Source organism: Protopterus annectens, chromosome 8.part0, assembly GCF_019279795.1.
Source record: "Protopterus annectens isolate FY-2018-M chromosome 8.part0, PAN1.0, whole genome shotgun sequence".
NCBI classification, from domain to species: domain Eukaryota; kingdom Metazoa; phylum Chordata; order Ceratodontiformes; family Protopteridae; genus Protopterus; species Protopterus annectens.
Genome location: NC_056741.1, coordinates 1,828,339,093 through 1,828,361,215, shown reverse-complemented (window position 1 = coordinate 1,828,361,215; position 22,123 = coordinate 1,828,339,093). Strand labels below are relative to the sequence as shown.

At 43.6% G+C, this 22,123-nt stretch overlaps 1 protein-coding gene and 1 non-coding gene across 2 annotated transcripts in view; both read right to left on the bottom strand.

The window, feature by feature from the left end:
- The window catches only part of SF3B3 (splicing factor 3b subunit 3), a 2,130,119-nt gene that overhangs the window by 2,017,862 nt on the left and 90,134 nt on the right, over positions 1–22,123 (bottom strand). Inside the window, exon 11 of the mRNA XM_044079526.1 lies at positions 8,060–8,093. Coding sequence (XP_043935461.1) covers positions 8,060–8,093 — 34 coding nt within the window. The remainder of the gene's footprint in view (positions 1–8,059; positions 8,094–22,123) is intronic.
- LOC122809918 lies at positions 17,719–17,798 on the bottom strand. Its single transcript, XR_006366023.1, has one exon. It is a non-coding gene; the product is annotated as a small nucleolar RNA SNORD111 (small nucleolar RNA).

The following is a 22,123-nucleotide window of genomic DNA, read 5'->3' as shown; positions in this document are numbered from 1 at the left end:
CCAGAAGCTTAGCCAATTGTTGAAGTCAATCATTTTGTCCTTGTACTGTGGCATCACTCTGGGTGATGGCAGGATGCTACTCAGGGACCAGGGTCATACCTGCCTAGGCTACAAGATCGGAGAGCTCCTCCATGTCTCTTTTCATGTAGTCCAGGGAGGTACATCTTAGGTCATTCACACCAACATAGACAATGACAGTGTCATATTTGTACTTGTGGAGTGACCTGAGTGCGTGTGTTGTGGCGGATCCTGGTACCAGACAAGCAGCTGATAGTAACTTCTCCTTGTTTAACCTGGTGAGTGGAACATCAGTGTGTCTGACTATAGAGTCACCTATGACTAGAGTGTTGGGTACGTTGTTATGGCTTATGGGCTGTAGTTGAGTGGCACACTGAGTTTGTGGGCTATGTGTCATTTGGGTTGTGTTGGGGGGGTGGAGTTTGCTTGCGTTTCTGCTTTGAAAGTCCCCGATGCTTGGGCAGGTTTTTACTGAGAGCCTCCGCAAATGTAGGTGTGTGTTTTGTGTTTCTGTGTGTGTGTTTTGGTGGTGTAGGTTGAGGGACTATGTGATGAGTGTGTTGTGGTGCAAGTGTTTACCTTCTCCTCGACTGTCTAGTCCAGTCTTGGGTGAAGAGAGCTTTGCTTCCAGTTTGGCAATATAAAAGTGCATCTCTCACAAGTTGTAGTGTTGGGTGGTAGGAGGAGAGGGTTGTCTGTGTACATGAGGCAATTGCTGCATTGCCCCAAGATGCCCAGATTTATCAGGTAGACAGGAGAAATCACAGGGAGCCGACCCTTAGACATGCCTGGATAGGTACTTATTTATTAAGTACTAAAAACTGCTTTTCTCTAGACAAGTACGGAAAGTTGAGTACTGTAGTAATTTGCAATTTATTTAGTGCTTACAATGAGTTCTGACCAAAGTGCTGAGTTCAAAGAAACAGATTTGAGTGCTGAAACTAGAAAACTGGCTAGTTGTAAGAAACAAAATTAAGCTAGAAGGCTTCCCTCCGAAACGGAAAGGCTTGGGGGCTCAGAAGCCTACAAACAGTCTAGACCACTTAGGTCTAGACTTCCATGAAAGGCAAGTGGGCCATGGATTTTAGTTTGTAACAATACTAGCAATCTATTTACCTACCTGTAATAGATTAGGTGGAACCAGCTGTCTACCTGCCAGTCAATGAAGAGGGAGGAAGACAGACAGGAAGAAGTAAACAAGGTGGGAAGTAATCCCATTACTGACCAGGTGGAGGGAGATGCTAGAAAGCAGAGGATTTTCAGGTTTATAACCCAGCATCTCCCAAACGTCTGGAATAAAATTTCCACTACAGTACAACCCTTTATCTTCTTTTTAAATAAAATCTAGATGATGACGGCAAGGTTACCAAAACTTTACAAAGTTATGGCCCTCCTGGAGAAAGGAAGTGCAGCATGAGGGATGGGAATGGCAAGGCGAGAATTCTCGTAAGACATAATGGTCTTGGAATATTTATTAAATCTATAAACGCCAAGCAGCTTGGGTTCTTCTGATCTTCCACACTTCTTTGAAGCCACATTAAAACACTTTGCCATTAAATGCAGTGCATCACCAAATGACATCTCCTTAGGCAGAGAATATATCTGCTACAAGTATACTACATGCCACCTTATAAAAGTCCATCTTCTTTCTGTTGGACAATGGAAACTACTTTCTCATCTGAAGTGGTGGACTAACTCCAAACTGGAGGACTGAGCAGGTTTAGGGATAATACCCCCTTCCTAATACCACCATAATTTTCAGAACATTTCCATTAAGAAAAGGCGCCGAGCAAATGTACAAACAAATGGACAAACTTTGGGCATCCCCTGCCAACAGAACACAATATCTGAACAAGTCTGGGCTTGTGAAAACTTTAATAGCCTTTCCAGACTACAAACAACAAATGCTGACTTACTTAACTGACATACAGCAGTCAGAATTTAAGTGGATTGATGCCTCCTGGCAGTTGCATGGGAATGATGGGCTGCCCTGAGTACATCAAAACCTCCCCTAGATTCTCAAGTACATTCTGCATTCATTTGCCTCTAGAATGGTTAGGCTAATTAGGAATGCAATAAAGGATCGACAAGGGCCAGGAGGGGTATCAGGCAAATCTTTTCCTGTACCAATGTCACAGGGCTTCTGGGCCTCACATTCTTTGCCCCTGAATCCTTAATTTCATTCTTCCTGAAGTCATCCAAATGCTGATGACAGACCACCACTATTTACATGCCTACAATACAGAAAAAGAAAAAAGAAAAAGTACAGTTTTGTACCTACCATAAATGTAGATGTTCGAAGATCCACATTGCTGCAGTCCTACATTAGGTAGGTAGTCCCCCTGGTCCCAGAATAATTAAATAAAAGTTGACGTTGGTCATATGTCCAGTTCCACATGACATCAGGGAGGGCGGGTACAAACAAATCATGACCGTGACCCGATCATATATTTTTTCTCTTTTCTTGTCCCAGAAAGAGACCCTAGATAGAAAAGGCCAAAACAAAAAAAAAAAAAACACCTAAACACCTAAAATATGTAACAAATATATATAAATGTACAAAAAATACATCACCCACCCACACCCCCACCCCTAAACACAGAGGAAGGAGGGAGGAAAAGGGCAGACTCAACATCTACCATGGTAGGCAAGCTTACAATGCCTATTATGTATGTCATCGCTGCAGTCAGTCTGCTCACCTGTAAATCCCAAAGCAGAGGTGTGTAAGGAGGAGGGCTAAAACATAAAGGATAAGCTATAATGAAGCAGGAGCTGCAACACAGCCCAGGCAAGCAGCAGCAAAGCAGCCAAAGACTTAGAATAGAGAGGAAGGTGAGCTTGGAGGTAGTATGCACTGAGAAAGTATGCACTAGCCTCCAAGTAGCTGCCTCAAAATATCCCCCTTAGAAATCCCTTAGAAAAGTGGCAGTAGCCCTAGTGCCCTAGGCCTGGAATGAGCTGGAATCTCAGCTGGAATCTCCTGTGTATGTAATGGAAAACAAAACCCAATCCACTTAGATATAGTTTGTAGTGACACAGGCTTGCCCTGAGAACCCAAAGCAAAAGAAACAAACAACTGCTGAGACTGCCTAAATCCTAGTGAGAAATATCCTGGCTGCCTTACTGCCTGTAAAATAAAAAAGAGCAATCTTTGTAAATTTAAAGGATTTCCTTATTTTGGCAAATGAATAAAAAGGTAAGGTAATGAAAAGCCAAGTTTAAAGCCACACTAGAAACCACCTGTAGTTAAAAATGGGTTGATTTAGTATCAAATGAATAATTCCTATCCTTTAAGAAAATAAAAATCAAATTCATCGCCATATGGGCCTGTAGAAAAGAACCCCTTCTGCAAGTAATGGCAAACAAAGCAGTACTCAGCAGACAGACAAGTATATCAAGGTTGCTCCAAGTAAAGGCTCAGGTCGAAATAAAGGTTAGGAGCAGTGAGAGTAAATTGAGGTCTTCTTCAGGAGTTGGAGCTCTTCTTAGTCTTTTATCAAAGCTATGGAAGAAATTGTGGGAACAAATCTGAAGAAAACAATGAATGGTCAAAATCATAGCAGAAGATGAACCGCTTGCACAATTGCTCTTAATGTAAGAGAAAGAGAAATGAAAGACAATAGCTCAATATCCAATTGAAAAGCCACACTCAAAATAGGGCCTCTCCAATAAAAAAAAAATCCAATTTTTTTCCTGCATAAAAAATTCTTTCATTTTTCTCTTGGGCTTTTTTCCATACTCACTGAAAAAAGCTGTGGGGAAGTTGAGAAAATGCTGTTCTGGAAAATGAAGTGCTGTGGGCTGTAGATGAAAGTGCCAGGCTGTTGTAGAGAGAGAGGAAGCTTGATAAATCTGACATAAAGAAATTGGGAATTGAGGTAAAGGCCATGGAAATTGTCTTATCCATTCGCTTTATCAGATCTCCCATACAAGCGAGGCCAATCTGGTAGTAGTGTTGGATCCTTGGGCTTGAATTTCTGAACCTTTGTCTTGTCTGACCTTGGAGAGTGAGAAGGGTGGAGAAAGAAGAGGTGAAATCCAGGACAAAAGAACGAAAAGAACATCTTTTAGGTGAGCTGTGTGGAAGAAACGTGATGTGCAAAACTTTGGCAGCTGGTGGTAGTAAGAAAGATTGATGACTGGAGTGTCTTTGGTTCCATGACACTGTCAATTTTTGAAACATGACAATTTTTGTTTTTCATGAAGGATCCATGATTTTGCCTCTCCAAGGATTTGCTGTGCTTAACACACTCCTGGCAGAGTGCTTGCTTCTCTGCTCTGCTGTAAGCGACTGTTAGTCTCCAAAAAAGAGCGTTGTTCCACAAAATCATTGAATGAGCCCATTGCTTGAGATAAAGGAACACCCATGTGTGTTGTCTGCCCTGTGATACAACACTTGTTGATTAGAATCAACACCTGCCTTGGAAGAATCAACCTCAGAAAGAACTCAAAAGACCACTTCATGTTGATATGTAGATGCTGTAGTCTGGCAGGCTACTGTCTCCAGGTCACTTTCATCTAGATGCTGACTTCCAAGTCTTGTAGCCCCTAAGCCATGAATCTGACATCTGTCATGGAATCTGACACAGCTGGAGTTTGTGGGTGACATTCCTTGACTCGGTCACAGCATAAATTCCTTTTGTGTCACAAAAATTTTCGAATGTGTCCATATCCTTTGAATGACAGTGTCCAGATCCTACATTTGTTGGTCCATACAGTGCCCAGCTATTTACTAGTTTGGCCATGGGAAAGTTTGGAATTAAAGAACCCATGAAGAAAGATGTTTGAAATGGAGTCCCTTGAAGTTGGAATAGAGAAGGAGTGTCCTAATTACAGAGAAGAACTGATTTTGTAGTTGGGTTGACTCTTTTGGTGGTTGCTGCCATCTGGAAAGGCCATTCAATAAGCCTGTCCCAGAAGGCACACATGTCTGGCCTAATCTCTCTCACACTATTTATTTCCAGATTCTGATTCGCTCACAGAATTAGCTTCAGTTATTCACTGAAGACACATACATATTCCCATTGCTTTGTAAGCCCATTCTTCTGAAGCGCCAAGACTGTATAGATTTTTTTGTAGTCCTTTTAGATTCTAAAGCTTCCACAAAGCTTGAAAAGAGACAACTGGAGACCTGAACTTTAGAAATACTCGGCGTAGCAAACTTGAACTGATAATCGAGCAGAGAAGATATACCGAGCAACTGAGATTGATAGTAGATGCTTCCTGCAATCTTCCCCCAGCAGAAGGAAAAGGTAAGCAGTGATCTTCATCTAAAGTGACCATCCAAATAAGTGCCCAGCAGACGTAAAAGCTGCTGTGGGGCCAACATTTTGATAAGTTTTGAGTCCAAACAATCTAAATAAGTTCTGAGGGCGTCCTTTGGTCTCCACGGTTCCCCTTTTGAATAAAATCCGCCCTTAGAATAAAAGTGAAGTCCCTTCTGGCCTTACGTGCAACAACAATGAATGGCTTCTGCCCTATCTGGTTTGTTGTAGAAAAATTTGCTGTGATACTCTTTTGAGGCAGCATATGGAATGCAACCTTTTAACCATGGTGAATGATATCCAATACCCATCTGTCTTGGGTGAATGAGGTCCAGCCAGTTTTGAAAAGTGGGTGCCAACCTTCCAGTTTTCTTTGCCAGCTGCAGGGAGAAGGCCTTGGCTCAGGCAAGTCATTGGGTCTGCTTTACCTGAAAAGGTCTGTCCCTGGGTCTGCTTGGACTGGGCTGTGGACCTGTTCTAGGCCTAAAAGATCAGTAATGAATCCCCTGCCACTAGAATTAAAAAGAATGACTGAGAATGCTAAGAAGGATAAGTCCACCCTCTTCTAGCCCCATTCTAGAATCACTTTTGTGTTCCCTTAGTGGTGGCCACTGCAGTCTAGACTGCAGAGAATCTAAACTGCAATTTTTCCAACAAATTGGGCCCCCACTTAGCCCACCAAATTCCATTTTCTTTTAAAAAGGTCTAAAAGGTACCCAAATACCATGTTCAGCTAAATAAAACCCCATCTAAAACTTGTACCACACATGTTCCAGCCAACTGATCTGCTTGCCAGAAGAGCCATGTAAAGAACAAAACCTGCACAGCATACCCTCAAGAGGCCTGTACAGCAGCACGACCACAAACAAAGTAAATGCCAATACTGTTCCAGCTATCTACCAAGCATCCCAATTTTTACACTCAATACCTTCCTAGAGCATCATGTGAAGACAGCAATTCAAAAGCCCAATTTAATTTTATCAAAGAAGTCATGGAACTTATAACCCCAGCCAGGATTTTTTAAAGGGAAGAGCCTGCCACCTTTTATCCCATCACAAACAGGTTCTGCCTCTTTATCAGGGAGTCTTAACAGAAACAGAAGCCCGGCCCAGGGATAATGCCTGTCGCCTTATTGGTCGGCCCTAGGACTCAATGATACTTAGGGGAGCCTCAGGCAATTATACCTGTCCGGTTTATTTGGACAGGGAGGCAAAGAATCCTCAGGGACATCCTCTCTACAAAAACATCCTCTACATTATATGAAGGAGAGGGTATAAAAAGGGGTATATTAAAAAAGAGAATCAGGAAAAAAAAGCCTTCCCAAAAAAATGCCTCAAAATCTGAACCTTTCCCATTTAAAAATGCCCTCTCATGGAACAGCGGAATAAAAAGGAAAAAAAAAGAGGAGGGAATCAGAGAAATCTTGACCTTCAGTCTCAGAATGACCCAGAAAGCTCAGGTTCTCACTCTCAAAAGTCCCTCGAATGGTTAGAACCACCGGTCAAAAACTCTCTAGCTCAACCGGTCAGAATAAGGCCTTATTAGGGCAAACCCCGGCCCCACTAGAAGAGACCCCCTCTGAAGAACTAAGGAGCTCAGCCATTGAAGTAGGCCCTGACCTAAAGGGGAAGACTAACCTCCTTAAGGAAGGAGGGCCTACAGTGGAGCAGGGCAGAAGCCCTGGAAGAAGGAGGGGAGAACTGCTACCCAGGAGGAAGACTTCAGAGGACTTCCACCCTGGCCTGGGCCACATCTGTAAGAACAAAGGCTCTCCCTGACCTCTGGGAACTTCAGGAACCCTCCTGAGACCTACCGAGTCACCGGCGTTCTTACCTCCCCGACAGACGGTTCTTAAACCCTAGGTCGAAATTACTTTACTTTTCCAACTGATGTTTTTCTTATACTCGATCCGACGGCTCATCCTAATTATAACGCTCCCAAAAACTAGTGCATGCACAAATTTTCCTTAAACTGTACCAGCAAATGGCTTTATCTAGCATAGCCAACAAAGTATTACACAATCTAAGCAAGGTATATACAGCCCACAACATACACAATGGAAATACATTTCTAACACAGTTCTGAACTTTTCTAAATAGAAAACAAGTCAAATAAAGAAATAAGGTTACAAACTAAGGCAGGTCGGAAACAAAAGCTTCGAAAAATTTCCCATAAACCATTCCCACAAAAAATACTGCTACCTTCTCGGACCGAAATACCTCTTCCATGCAGACCATGCGTAAATAACTGCTTAGCACAAGGCCTGCTTACTGCCTGACGGACCATGCGCAAAACACGCCGCGTCAGACCGCCAGTAGCCTTATACTTTGTACGACAATACTGACGACAGTTAGGACTGCCTTAGGACTGACTGAATGTGATCTTAAATCATCACTGTAGTCACAGTCCCCTTTATACCGAATGTCAGTTAAAGGTTGTACAGGAACAAATTACACTCACCACAAAAGTCTGAGGAAAGCTTGAAGTCTGTATAGGAGTTGGACAAAGAATATTTCAGCAAATCTCCTGTACAAGCAGCACTGATACAGCAGTAATCTTTATGATCACTGTCATCATGGAAAATGCAAACAAGAGCAAAAAGTTCACGTTAAAACCATAAGGAATTCAGCCAACATGCTTCTGTTATACAAATACTGCCTAAATGCAGTCAGTACAGTTTGCACACTGCCCAATAAGAAAGACTCCATTCAGCATCTTCAGTGTATAGTCAGAGATCAGACATGACAATCTGATTATATAAAGCAGATGGTGACAACCAAAAAAAAAAAAAAAAACACTACAGAACTTTTACTGTACTTAAAATGCAGTAATGATTACATTCCTACAATGGCACACACTTCAGGATATACTAAAGCAACACACAAAGAAATATGCAGATCAAATAAACATAGGAACCCAACATAAAACAAAAACTTTAACAGCTAACCAAGAAACCACAGTGGTGGATAATCAATTACCATCACTAATTCATCACTTTAACAGTAGTCAGAATGTTCAAGTTATGTCCCTCCTAAGTAACCATCTTATTCCAGGTATTATCAGTAGTTCCTGTGTCAATAAAATGACTTGTACTCAAACCAGCAGTCTACGGATCCTTGGATAATGGATCATACACCTGTATACAATTTGGTTAACCAGAACTTTCGACAGCTCTTGTAAGAATGCCTATGCAGTCCCTACTTATCTCAGGATAACAAAAAGAAAAAATGTTTTGACAAAGTACAGTTGTGTACACCTACCATAAATGTAGATGTTAGAGTGTCTTCACTGTTGCAGTCATAACTGTAGGGTGCTCCTGCCGGCAGGCAGCCCGAGGTCGGCCAGAATTCCAAAGTCTGGGTCCGGCGTCAGCTGTACCAGCAAGAACCCTGACGTCAGATCGTAGAGGTATAAAGCTGACAGCCGACGCCATCTTCTCCAGCCTTTCTTGCCCCAGATGTCAGAAGCCCCCAACAAAGAAACCAAAAGGTGTCCAAATAGAAACACAAATACACCACAAAGGAAGTGGAATAGAGACCAAGTAAAAAATAGAGGGGATTGGTGGGAGGGAAACACCAACTGCAACAGTGAAGACACTCTAACATCTACATTTATGGTAGGTGTACACAACTGTACTATGTTCTTTGTGTTTCACTGTTGCAGTCATAACTGGAGGGTGGAATCCCAAAGCTGTGAATGAGCTTATATGCAGAAGGGGCAGCTAGAAGGCCCTGCAAAACAGCAGAGGCAAAGCCTGCCCTAGACTTAGAATACAAAGGGAGATTATAGTGCTTGGAAAAAGTATGCACTGAACTCCAAGTGGCAGCTTCCAAAATGTCCTTGGTAGGAACTCCTCTGAGAAAAGCTGCTGAAGTGGCAGCTGCTCTAGTAGAATGACTTCTAACAATACCTGGAATCTGTTTCCCATAGTGAGAGTAACAAAACCTTATTCCATGAGCAATCCATTTGGAAATAGTTTGCTTAGAAACAGCCTTGCCTAGAGAACTGGAGGCATAAGAGATAAGCAATTGATCAGATTTCCTGACCTCTTTAGTCTTGTCCAGGTAAAATCGTAGTTGTCTGTGTACGTCCAATGAATGTAAGATCCTTTCCCCTTTATTTTGAGGATTTGGAAAGAAGGTAGGAAGGTGAATAGTCTGATTTAGAGCCACTTTAGAAATCACCTTAGGCATAAATGTAGGATTGGTCCTCAATGAAACTCTGTCTTGGTGGAAGATAAGATATGGTTCCACAGCCATGAGAGCTTGTAACTCTGAAACCCTTCTAGCAGAAGTTAATGCTAATAAGATAGCTGTTTTCCAGGATAAGAACTTGATATCCAAAGCCCCAGTAGGCTCAAAAGGAGGCAAGGTAAGTTTCTCCAAGACATAATTAAGATCCCAAGCAGGAACAGGAGGAGTTCTGGGAGGTCTTAAATTCTTAGCTCCTCTCAAAAATTGTCTCACCACCTGGTGAGAAAAGATGGGAGGATCAGTGTTGAAATGAGCCGAGATAGCAGAAGCATGGATTTTGATGGATGAAAAGGAGAGGCCTTTAAGCAGAAGGTCTGAAAGGTAAAGCAAAATGGAAGAAATATCAGGCAAAAGAGGATCTGAACCTCGATCCTGCATCCAAACACAAAATCTTTTCCATTTAGAAGCATAAGATTTTCTAGTGCTAGGCCGCCTTGCTTCTAAAAGAACATCCAAAACTTGTTTGGGAAGAGAAGAAGGAATCAAAGGCCCTTGTAGAGCCAAGCTTCCAGGCACAGAGTCTTGATTTGAGAGTGAAGCATCTGACCCTGATGCTGGGACAGAAGGGAAGGGATCAGAGGTAGAATCCATGGAGGTTCCAAGAATAGGTTTTTCAAAGTTGGATACCACAACTGCCTTGGCCAATTTGGAGCTATCAAAATGAAAATCTTTGGTTTGTCCTGTTTTATTTTCAGTAACACCCGAGGCAGAAGAGGAAGAGGAGGGAAGGCATATCCCGAAAGATTCCTCCAGCTGAATGACAGGGCATCCACTTTCCACACTGTTTTGTGGAAGGACCTGGTGCAAAAAAGAGAGGCAACTGATGACTGAGATGGGATGCAAACAGATCTGAGGACAACCCCAAACTGCGGTAATCCTGCTGAACAAGTTTGGGTCCAGCATCCATTTGTGAGGATCTGACAGGTTTCTGCTTAGGCTGTCTGCTAAGAGGTTCTGTTTTCCTGGAATGAATTGAGCTTGAATATGCAGATTCAGATTTAGGGCTGTGTCCCATAAACTCATGGCTAGTCTGCAAAGGGGGTAAGAGTGAGAGCCCCCTTGCTTGTTTATGTACCACATGACTGTGGTGTTGTCTGTACGAATCAGAAGAGGCCCTGGTTTCAAATTATTCTGGAAGGCTAGAAGAGCATTTTGGACTGCCAACATTTCCTTCAAGTTGATGTGCCAGGGAAGATGCTTCTTTGTCCAAGAGCCCTGCTGGCAAATGTCTAGAAAATGAGCTCCCCAAGCATAATCCGAAGCGTCCATGGTTATGATCGGAGAAGGTTGAGGCAGACGAAAGGGATTCCCCTTCGTTTAAAGCACAAATCCTGGGCCACCAAAGGAATTCTCTTTGGAGGCAGGGAGTCAGTGGAATCATTGTGTCCAGACTGTGGCAATGCTGTGACCATACGCTCTTTAGGTACCAGTGAAGTTCTCATATGAAGCCTTGCATTTGGAATCAACAGGATGCAAGAAGCCATGTAGCCCAAAGCCTGCAGGAATTTCCTTGCAGTGAGCTCAGTTAAAGTAGCCAAGGTCTTGAAAATTGAGGCCAGTTGTAATTGTTTTTCTGGAGTGAGGAAGGCCCTTTGCAAGCTTGTGTCTAGAAGAGCTCCTAAAAAAATCATTTGCTGAGAGGGGATCAGATGTGACTTTTTTGTGTTCACAGAAAATCCCAGAAGTAGGAGAAGATGTTGAACAAACTGCAGGTGTTGAAGTAGAAGGTCTTTGCTGTCCGCCTGAATAAGGCAGTCGTCCAGATAGGGGTAAATTTGAATCCTGGAGTCTGCAATAAGCTACTACTGGAGCCAGGCACTTGGTAAAGACTCTGGGCGCAGTAGATAAGCCAAAGGGCAGTACAGAGAATTGAAAATGTCTCGAACCTGCCTTGAATCCGAGGTATTTTCTGCGTTCCTGCCTGATGGGGATGTGTAAGTAGGCTTCCTTTAAGTCCAATGTCACCATCCAAGCATCCTGGGAGAGCATTGGAAGAAGTTGTTGTAGAGTAAGCATCTTGAATTTCGGAATTTCCAGATAGGTGTTCAATACTGAAAGGTCCAGAATAGGTCTCCATGAGTTTTGTTTTCTTGGGACCAGAAATAATCTTGAGTAAAAACCTTTTCCCATTTCTGAAAGTGGAACAGGTTCTATAGCTCTCATGGCCAATAAAGCGTCCACTTGATTTAAGGCCTCTGACCATTGATGTTTTGGCAGATCTAGCCAACCGAAAGACCTTGGTAGAGTATGAAAGTGGAACTTGTAACCTCTTAAAATCACGTCTAAAACCCATTTGTCTTGGGTAATATGCGTCCAATTTTGGTAGAAAAGAGAAAGTTTTCCTCAGAGAGGGGCTTCCAGGCAAGGAGGACCTGTAGCCCAACAGAGGGAGTCATCGGGTCTGCTTCCTTTGTGATTGGGATCTGTCTTCTCCCCTTCTAAGGGATGAAGCAGTCCATTGTCTGGACCTGTAAGAGGCCTGAGCCTGACTTCTGGAGCGTCTATATCTTCCCCTTTGAGGCCTGTCCGACATGGGAAAGGACCAATTTTTGGAGGGCCAATTTCTGGAAAATCTAGGAGGCTGAACTTGTAAGAAATCTTTAACAGTCTGCATAGATTTCGCTTTATCTTCCATCTTTTTAATAACCTCCTCAGCCTTAGACCCAAACAAAACATCATGTTGAACAGGGGCATCTAACAATTTAGCCTTAACCTGCTCAGGTAAATTCTGCTCTCGAAGCCAAGCATGTCTCCTGATAACAGTACCAGAGGCTGCGGCCCTGCAAGAAGCCTCCAAGGCATCAAAACCACAATGTAAACTATGTTTGCTGACTTGTTCAGTTGCATGCAATACATCCTGTAATTCCTTGTCCTCTGCACATGCAGGAAAGGAAGAAAGTTTTTGCTTTAAAACAGACAAAAGAAATTGCTGATACTTGAACATATGAAACTGGCAATTTAAAGCTCCAATAGAAAGAGTAGCAGAAGTATACACCTTTTTGCCCCATCTGTCCAAGGCATGAGAATCCTTTTCAGAGGGAATAGGATTTTTAGATGAAGCGGCCTTAGCAGCCTTGGAACCCTGAGAAATAGTTTCAGGATCTGCAGAAGGGTTCTTGTACAAAAATTGATGGGAATCAGGAACCCTGTAAAATCTGTCTGGCTTAGAAGGAGCAGGCGGAAAGGAATCAGGATTCAGGTTAGCTTCAGAGAAAGCATCATCCACAATATCAAGAACAGGAGGAATAGCCAAAGGTCTGTGTTGAGGGAGAAGGAGAAACTCCCTAAGTCTCTTCTTGGTAGCAGAATAATCCTGACCTTCCCAGTGAAAATGCTCTCTCATCTCATGCAAAGTTTCCCCAAAAGAAAAATCTTCAGGGGGAGAAGCAGAGGGAATAGAGTCCTCTGCATCAGATTCCTCATAGGGAGGAAAAGAATAATCCTGGTCAGAGGAAGAGACTGAAGACACAGAAGCCTGATCAGAGGAATCCAAAGGAATATCCTGCCTAGGCTTTTTTTCAGGAGGAGGGTGAGAGCCCCTAATCATAGTAAGCAAATCTTCAGCCATTCTTAATAATTGCTTCTGGGTCTTGGGAGTTGAATCTGAAGAAGCTTGAGAAGAAACCCTTGGCTTAACAGGGGTCTTTGACTTTGCCTTTGTAGAAATAGTGATATGAGAAGGCCTGAAAACCCCTTCAGAAGCCGGTACCTGCACAGCGGTTCCGGACCCATCTGAAGGAGCGACGTCCGAAGGTCCTGCAGCAGCTAAAATACTGGGCCTAGTTGGCTCCCCATGGGAGCCCGTGTCGGCCATCGGTTCCGAAGTGGCCGACGACAGGGGCTGCAAAAGTGCCTCTCTGACGACCGCCAAACCTGAAGCTGGCTCCGGCTGCAAAGTATCCCGTTTGGACCTCGGAGGCCTATCCTTGTCCTTGCGTTTCTTGTGAATTCCGGTTGCCGGTAAAGTATCCGACGACATCCTATAATTGAACAGTCTACCGAAATAATTCAAGGCCCAATCGTACCTACGCTTAATTTAGTGTGAGAATTAAACCTGGCACAAAACCGACAGCAAGAAACGTCGTGGTCAGGGCCCAAGCAAGGAAGACAGTAAGAGTGGAAATCTTTATGAGGTATTTGTTTTCCACACGATATACAATTATTAACTTTTTCTGACATCGGAGGAGCAAGAAAAATGTTTCCCCAACGGGGTACTTAACTTGAGAAGAGAAGATGATTTTGGACCGATGACAAGCAAAGCACGTTGTCCAGAATCCGCCAACCAACAACTTGCGAGCTGCTTTCCACCGCACGGCAAGAAAGACTGGAGAAGATGGCGTCGGCTGTCAGCTTTATACCTCTACGTTCTGATGTCAGGGTTCTTGCTGGTACAGCCGACGCCGGACCCAGACTTTGGAATTCTGGCCGACCTCAGGCTGCCTGCCGGCAGGAGCACCCTACAGTTATGACTGCAACAGTGAAACATGAAGAACATCTTACAAAACCTTACAATAAACCTGCACATACCCCTTCAAAGATAGAGGGAAAGTAACTTTACAGCTACAGTGGCACATCATCAAAATCCTAGTCTCAGGGTAAATATACTTAACTAGAGCTGTACAATCATTAGGGACAGTCACTGCAACAGTAAAGTATAACATCTGGCTAGAATCACAAGCAGTGCCATATTTCATTGGTGAGTGGAAACCTGAACGATTTTCCAGAACACACATGCATGTTATACAGCAATTTATTTAAAAAGGAGCATCTTTCATGAACAAACTTAAATGATGCCTAAAGTATGCCTACAGAAGGTACGCTCTCATGTTAATCACCAATAACACAATCGTTGCACAAGCACCAAAGATCTTAAATGACCACACTATTCTTCAATATTAAGATGGTTAAATAAACTGGAGGCATGTTACTCATTTGATGAAAACTCATTAGCTGCCCTTTTACAACCACCAGCAGAGTTCTTACAGACATACTGGATGACATCATGCACCCTGTGAGAGCGAGAGAGAGAGTTCAGTGATAACTCAATGGGACACTTGGAAACAGGAAATAAGGGTTACTGTCAGGTGGCTTGGATTCTTCCGTGTGTTCTTGAACTTGCATATTCCTTTCCTACCTTATTTAAAGTTTACAGCATTAAGCACAAGGTGCCACTGACAAAAATCCTTTGGCAAGGTGCCTAAATAGATTAAATCAGAATGAAGACAATCTCTGAAAGAAAAAACATTGGTCTTTGGGGGTAACCACACAGGATTCCCAGATGCCTTAAGCTACAGGACCCTTTAAAAGATGCTTTAATCGAATAACACCCCAGTAAGACAGGTTTCCTGGGAAGGCATTCAATTACAACTGCAATATGCATCTTGCCATTGCAAGAGACCTGAGACTTATGGTTCTGTGCAGTATTTGAGTCTATGCCTCCCTCGAGCACCACAGATAAAACCTCACGCATTAAACCATAAAAACATTCTAGGTCTTCGGACTTCCTGCAGGATGTCCTTTAGGGTTGCCAGGCTAAAATTCGGGCAGTTAGGATCCTGATGTGTGTGCAGAAATAACCTCTCCTCACAAATAACCAACACGCAATACAGATGGATGGAAGGCCCTTTGCCAAGAATCTAGACTAGTAATGAAAACCATGACTAACTAGATTAAATTGATTTCTATTAGTTTTCTGGGGTACAGCATTCATCTCCATTGACCTTTCAGACAGCCTGGGAGTGGTGCCTGGTTAAGGTACTTGCTCAGAGTCACACAGGCAATAGAAGCTGAGGGAATCAAACCTTGCATTTCTGGACCTTAGGAAACAGCTTGTTAACAGCTTAAGCCAACTGCCAGATAATCCTTTAACCTAACTGCCGGACAGATCAGAGGGAACAATCACAGATCTTGCCCTGTCTGCCCTGACAGTAGATGTAATTGACAGTGGTATCGGGTGCTGACTTGTTGAAACATTGGCTAAATTCTTGGCAAGGCTTGTAAGGGCCTCAAGGCCAATAGCCTAGTAACTTCCTATGATCCTAGAAAATGCATGCAGGTGATGCCCCTGCCAGTGTATACATTCACTGCCCAGGTTCTGGGACTGAAACTCTGGAGTAAACTGTCTGCAGAGTTTCAGACCCACCCCCATAAAATAAATGCCTTTTTTTCTTCACATAAAATGTTTTTTTTCCCCCTTCATAAAATATGTGTTCTTGGTAATGGAAAATATCCCTAAATAAGGACGTTTGGTCCATAGGGACTGGGAATATGTCCATAAAATGCAAGCTGGACCTGATGTCCAGCTTGGATCCCTGGAGAACTTAAGCTCCTCACTCACTTACTAGATGGCGGGTGAAAAATGGCTGCTCAAATTGGCCAACCTGCCAGTGAACAAGATAATGGAAGATGAAGATGAAGGGGAAAGGGAAAGAGGGTTGTAAGCACTGCTTGTACTGGCAGGTGAAGGGTAGTCTGTTTGAATGCACAAGTTTTCCCCACATCCTCCCTAAATTTTGCCCAGTCACTATGCTATGTCACATTTTGCTCAAACCCCCTTTTTTTAATTTATTGCACTCTTGATAACTAGGCAATGTATTCAGACTTTCAGGCCCAGAGTCAGTTTTGATATCTTGGTGGCTCTCCAGCAATACTATACTAGGTTGCCTGTACAATTCATACAAAGATAACTTGAATTCTTCCTGTACCATTCAGTAACCACCACTTTCTCAGATACTGGCAGCCGAAAGTGTGAGATTTCAGATATAATGATGCAATTGCATCTTTGAAAAGCAAGACATATAATGGGTGGTATCAGTGTCTTGGGTTACTCAGTCCACATCAAGTGGAGACGTACCTTTCAGAACTTCCATCTTTCTTTGGAATTGTATTTAAATTTTCCCAGGATTAGGTATTTGCCCATTCCTTGGTCAAGAAAAATACTTATGAATAGTATGCTACACTTTCTCCGTTAAAGGTTAATTTCAGGTCTGTCAGAAGACACTCCTTGCCTTTGAGGGGGCATCCCCATAGGACAACACAGGCTTAGGATTCATCCTTTGTCGATCTACAGAATTGTTTAGCAAAGCTCCTTTAAGAAAATATCATTGAGGATACAGGCAAAGGTACTAACAAACTTCGGGCCTATCTTGTCAACAGAAAGTAATGTTTGAACAACTCTGGACCTGAAATTTTCTAACAATTTTATGACTAACTACTACGTTGTTAGGACATAATGCATACCTGAAGGCCAGCACAAAATTCTAGGCAATGGATATCTTTGCAATGCCTAGACACCACAGGCTGGCCTGGCCAACTCTAAATCTCAGACTCCTATGAATCAGCAGCAGGTGCTGTCTGGATGAATCTGCCACCACATGTTATTAAACCAAGCCGGAAAACCACCAAGGATAGACAGGGGAGACTGGAGGAGCCTTGGGATAGTGCCCCCCCCCCACCAGTCCCACTATAACAAGCCTCTGCAAAAACGAAAGGGTTTCTACACCTCACATTCTTTCCCCACCGAGTACTTGACCTTGTTCTTCCTAATGTTAATGAACAGAGGTAACAGACTTAGCACTAGCCATAGCTTTAGAGTGTGTGTGCGTGTGTGTGTGTGTGGGGGGGGGGTCTTCATTTTGGTGCAGCCTCCTTTATACTGCAAGAAAGCTCTGGCACTCACTTTGGAAGTTGGACCACCAACGTTACAGCAATTTGCGAAAACACTACTGCAACAATAATCCTCATGATTAAATCCTCCAAGGAATACTAGCCTACGAAAAACGTCACTTTAAACCACATACAATTCTTCCAGCCTCGTAAAAAATTATCACCAACCAGTACTAAAGAAAAAGTCAAGCCAGCCAGAGATAAGTACCTTCAACAGCACAGCAGCGCAACAGACCAGAAGAAGTCTGGTCTCAGATGAAAGCGCTTAACCCTGTTACTGCATCCTTGGGTTTTTGTTGGATTTTATTGGAGTTCGTGGACTTTGTTGTAATAAACACCAGTTGGTTTCGTGAAGTGGATTATTTTTTATCGCCGATTGGTATTCTGTGCTGTTGCTGTGCTGTTGCTGTGCTGTTGAAGGTACTTATCTCTGACTGGCTTGACTTTTTCTTTAATTCTTCCAGCCTACCTTCATTATAACAGTACCACCTAAATCTGATCAGCAGAGTTTTCTGCCATTGCCTAATCAGATTTCATTTGCCATCTTCAGTGTAAGAGTCAGAGAAGAGACATGACATTATATCATCATGTTAGGCAGATGGTAAGAACTAACAAAATACAGAGTAATGAGCAGTGAATTAGAACACAGCCAAATTATTCTTATAGTGGCACACTCCGGTAAAAACAACAACCTAAAGATCAAGCTTAGGATAAAGGAATATAAAGGTCAAATAAGGAAACACAAGAAATGGACTACTATTAAATACATAAATAAATACATACATAAACAACCAATAAACTACAGCTATGGTTAAATACAATTACCATAATTAGTAAATTTTAAAAAAGAGGTCACTCCAATTGAATTCACTGTACTTGGGTTATCTCCTACCAAGGTTACATCACCCTGAGCAGAACCTTTACCATCAGCAGTTCCTCTGTTGATATGAAGACATTTACTCTCAACCTGGTCCTTCACGAATATTTGGCCAACGCATGACACCCCCAAATACAGTTCCTGGCATTAGTAGCTTTCTTTGGGTCTTTCAGCCCCTTCTCATCTTCACACATAATACTTATGCAACACCCTAATAATATTACAACAGCAAAGAAATACAACTATGTAACATCATACAAAGCCTTAAGCTGTACATAACCCTTCCAACAGGAAAAGGGTATACTTAACCAGACCTGTTCAGTCATCTTTGCACAGGATCACTATTGACAGTAAAGCCAAATATTTAGGTAGACTCACAAGCAGTACAACATTTTGTTTGGTGGTGGAAAAAAATAAGTTATGTACTCACCATAACGTTCCATCTGAGTAGTTGTACTTCATTTGTCTTCAATCTGTGGGAATACGGATCCGTATCAGATCCGAGCCAGCAACTTTGCTAGCATCAGCTCCGAGCTCCAAACTCCTCCCCTTACCTATAATACACCTCCACTGCCTTCCTTCCCCAGATCGAGTTTGCTGAACTTATACCAAGAACCCAACCTGAAATATATACTTGTGACCTATACTGCAGTCCGTAGGCTGATCATGCGCCAAGGTCCAGGGGAAGGAGGGAGGGACGGTTGAAGACAATGAAGTACAACTACTCAGATGGAACGTTACGGTGAGTACATAACTTCTTTATCTGAAGTAGTTTACTTATATTTGGTCTTCAACCTGTGGGACAGAGCACCCAGCTACTAAACTCCTGGGATGCCCTCATGGAAGGATACTCCAGAGCACCGCAGAACCAAAGGATGCTCTCCTTCTGGAAGTCAAATCCAATTTGTAATGAGAAATAAATGTATGAGATGAGGACCAAGTAGCTGCAGAACAAATATCATCCAAAAAGACACTAGACCAAAAGGCCGCAGACATAGCCATGGACCTAGTCAAATGAGCTTTCACCTGACCTGGAGGAGACATGCCTCTGCCCTTGCAGACCTGCAGGTTACATGAAGAAATCCATCTAGCTATAGTGATCTTGGAGATTGTATCCTTCTATAATCCCTTTTTGGGGAAACCTAATTGATCAGATTTACTAAATTTTTTTGTCCAGTGTAAATAGAATTGTAACTGTCTATGAACATCCAACATGAGAAGTTTGTATTCTATCTTGTTTGTAAAATTAGGAAAAATCAGAGACAAAATGATAGTCTGATTGATATTAACTGGTGATGCCACCTTAGGAAGAAAGGATGGACTGGTTCGAAGGGAAACCTTATCTTTGTGAAAAATCATGTAAGGAATTTTGATGGACAAAGCCTGTAATTCTGAAACCCTTTTTGCAGAGGCAATACCCACCAGAAAAGCTGTTTTACAAGATAAAAATTTTAGATCTGCAGTTGCGGCAGGCTCGAAAGGTGGAGAGACCAAAGCTTGAAGAACCATAGTAAGGTCCCATGGAGGAACAGGATCTTTGACCGAGGAGGGGGGGGGGTGTAACAAAAAGGTGCCTTTGATAAAAGCTTTACACAGTCTGGAAGAGGCTAAAGAGGCAGAATTCTCGCCCACATGAAAATGAGAGATGGCAGACAACTGAACTTTGACAGTAGAAGAACTAGCTCCATGTTGAAAAATATCAGCTAGAAAAATCAAGAATGGCGGAAATAGGAGCCGTGAAAGGGTCTAAACTCCTTTTTGAGAGACCAAAAAGGAAAAACGTTTCCACTTGTTACAAAAAACCTTCCTATGTCGAAGACCTACGAGCAGCCACCAAAAAAGATCTGAGGAGGACAGTCCAGGAGTCCTTGCAATCACGGGAACTGGTGTAGCCAAGCTGAGAGCATCAGGCTGTCCAGATTCAGATGAGGCACCCACGAAGGGTGTGAAATTAAATCCTAAATGAGATCTATGATCCAAGGCGGAGCAAGAGGTGAGACCAAAGGAAGGGAAACCATACCTGGCGAGGCCAGAACGGGACAATGAGGATCACGTTGCTCCCCAGTCGATGAGCTTTCTCTAGAAACCTCGGAATGATAGGTACTGGCGGGTAAGCATACAGAAGACCAAGCATGATCTACAGCGTCTCTGGGGGACTCCCCTGGCAGGGGGTTCAGAGTGAAAAACTTGCTGCACTTCGCATTGTAAGGAGATGCAACGAGATTGCAGCAAGGGTGACCCCACTCGCTGAAGATCTGTTCTGCTACTGACAGATTCAGAGACCACTCGTAAGGCATCAGAATGGTCTGACTTAGCCTGTCCGCTAAGATGTTGGACACTCCCGGAATGTGCACTTCGATGAGAAAGCGACCGGAGGAGATCGCCCATTCCACACATTCATGACCTCGCGACAAAGGGGATAAGATCTGGTCCCTCCCTGTTTGTTGACATACCAGACCACTGACATGTTGTCTAACTGAATTGCAATCGTGCCCAGAGGAAGAAAGGCATGAAGGGCCTGCAACACTAGAAGAACCGCCTTCATCTCTAGAACATTTACATGCAAGCTGGTCTCTATGGGGGACCACAGGCCTTGGACTGTCCTGCCCAAACAATGCCCCCCCACCAGAGTTGGGAGGCATCCATGGTTTGGGCCGGGGCCGGAACGAAGGGTCGTCCCTCTAAAATGTCCGGAGAGCTCATCCACCATATGAGGGACGACCAAGAGACTAGACCGAGTTGAATTGGATATGTCAACGACAGCTCCAACAGGGACCATTGTACAGCAAGAGTCCACTGTAAAATCCTCATGTGTAACAGAGCACACGGGAGAAGAGTTATGGTTGCCGCCATTGAACCTAGAGCTCTCAACACAGATTCCCTCGTTGAAAGATGACAATAGTAGATCAGAGAGACATGCATCCACAGGTTTTGAACACTCTCCGAGGTAAGGAATATTTTGCACTGAAGAGTATCTATCCTGGCACCAATGTAATCTACCACCTACACAGGTTCTAGGCGAGATTTGGACGTGTTTATTGTGATCCCCAAATGCAGGGCAAGTGTCAGGAAATACTCCCTGGTTTGGGAAGCAGACACATGGTGGGAGCAGTGAGGAGCCAATCGTCCAGGTACGAACAGACCTGAATCCCCTGAAGCCTCAGGTGAGCCACTACAACCGCCATCACTTTGGTAAACACCCTGGGGGCTGTGGCGAGACCAAAGGGTATGGTTTGAAATTGGTAATGGTCTCCTAGCCGGAAGCAGAGGAACCTAATGGAGCTTCTGCTCATTTTTATGAGACAGTAAGCATCCTGGAGGTCTAACGAGCACATCCACTCGCTCTCTTGCAGGAGCACATCCACTCGCTCTCTTGCAGGTACATCATGATGGACTAATGTGACCATCTCTTTGGCAAATTACAGGTTCAGGGTAGAGAGATCCAGAATCGGCCTCAAGTACCCAGTTTTCTTTGGCACTAAAAAGAACCTGGAGTAGAAGCCCGATCCGGACTGATCTGGGGGGACAGTTTTGATGGCTCGTTTTCCTAGCAGCTTGGAAATTTCCTGTGCTGCTGCCTCCCTTTGCGTGGGTGGTACGTCCGTGAGGTGTCTGGGAGATATGGGGCAACCCACGAAGGGGATAGTGTACCCTCTGGATAGGATTTGAAGCACCCAACGGTCCGTTATGGACTCCTATGCCGCTGGGTGCAAGGACAAATGTCTCCCGACTGCCTCCAGAGTAGAGCAGTCAGCCAACCCCTCAGGGTTAATACCCGGGTCTGTCCGAGAAATGTTTGAGACCCGAAGTTCCACAGACCACCTCTGCCTCTGGGCTGGCGTCCATTCTGTCACCCTCTGTGGGAAGAAGAGCCCTGAGTGTCCCGGGAATACTGTGACTTCTGGAACCACATCTTCTTTTGCCCTCTCTGGTTACGGGAAAAGGACCTTTGAGGGTTAGAGAAGCAGATCCCAACGGCAGACGGTGTCTTCCAGTCCTTCTCACTCTGGACTAATATCTCCTTGACGGTCTTACCGAACAGTGTA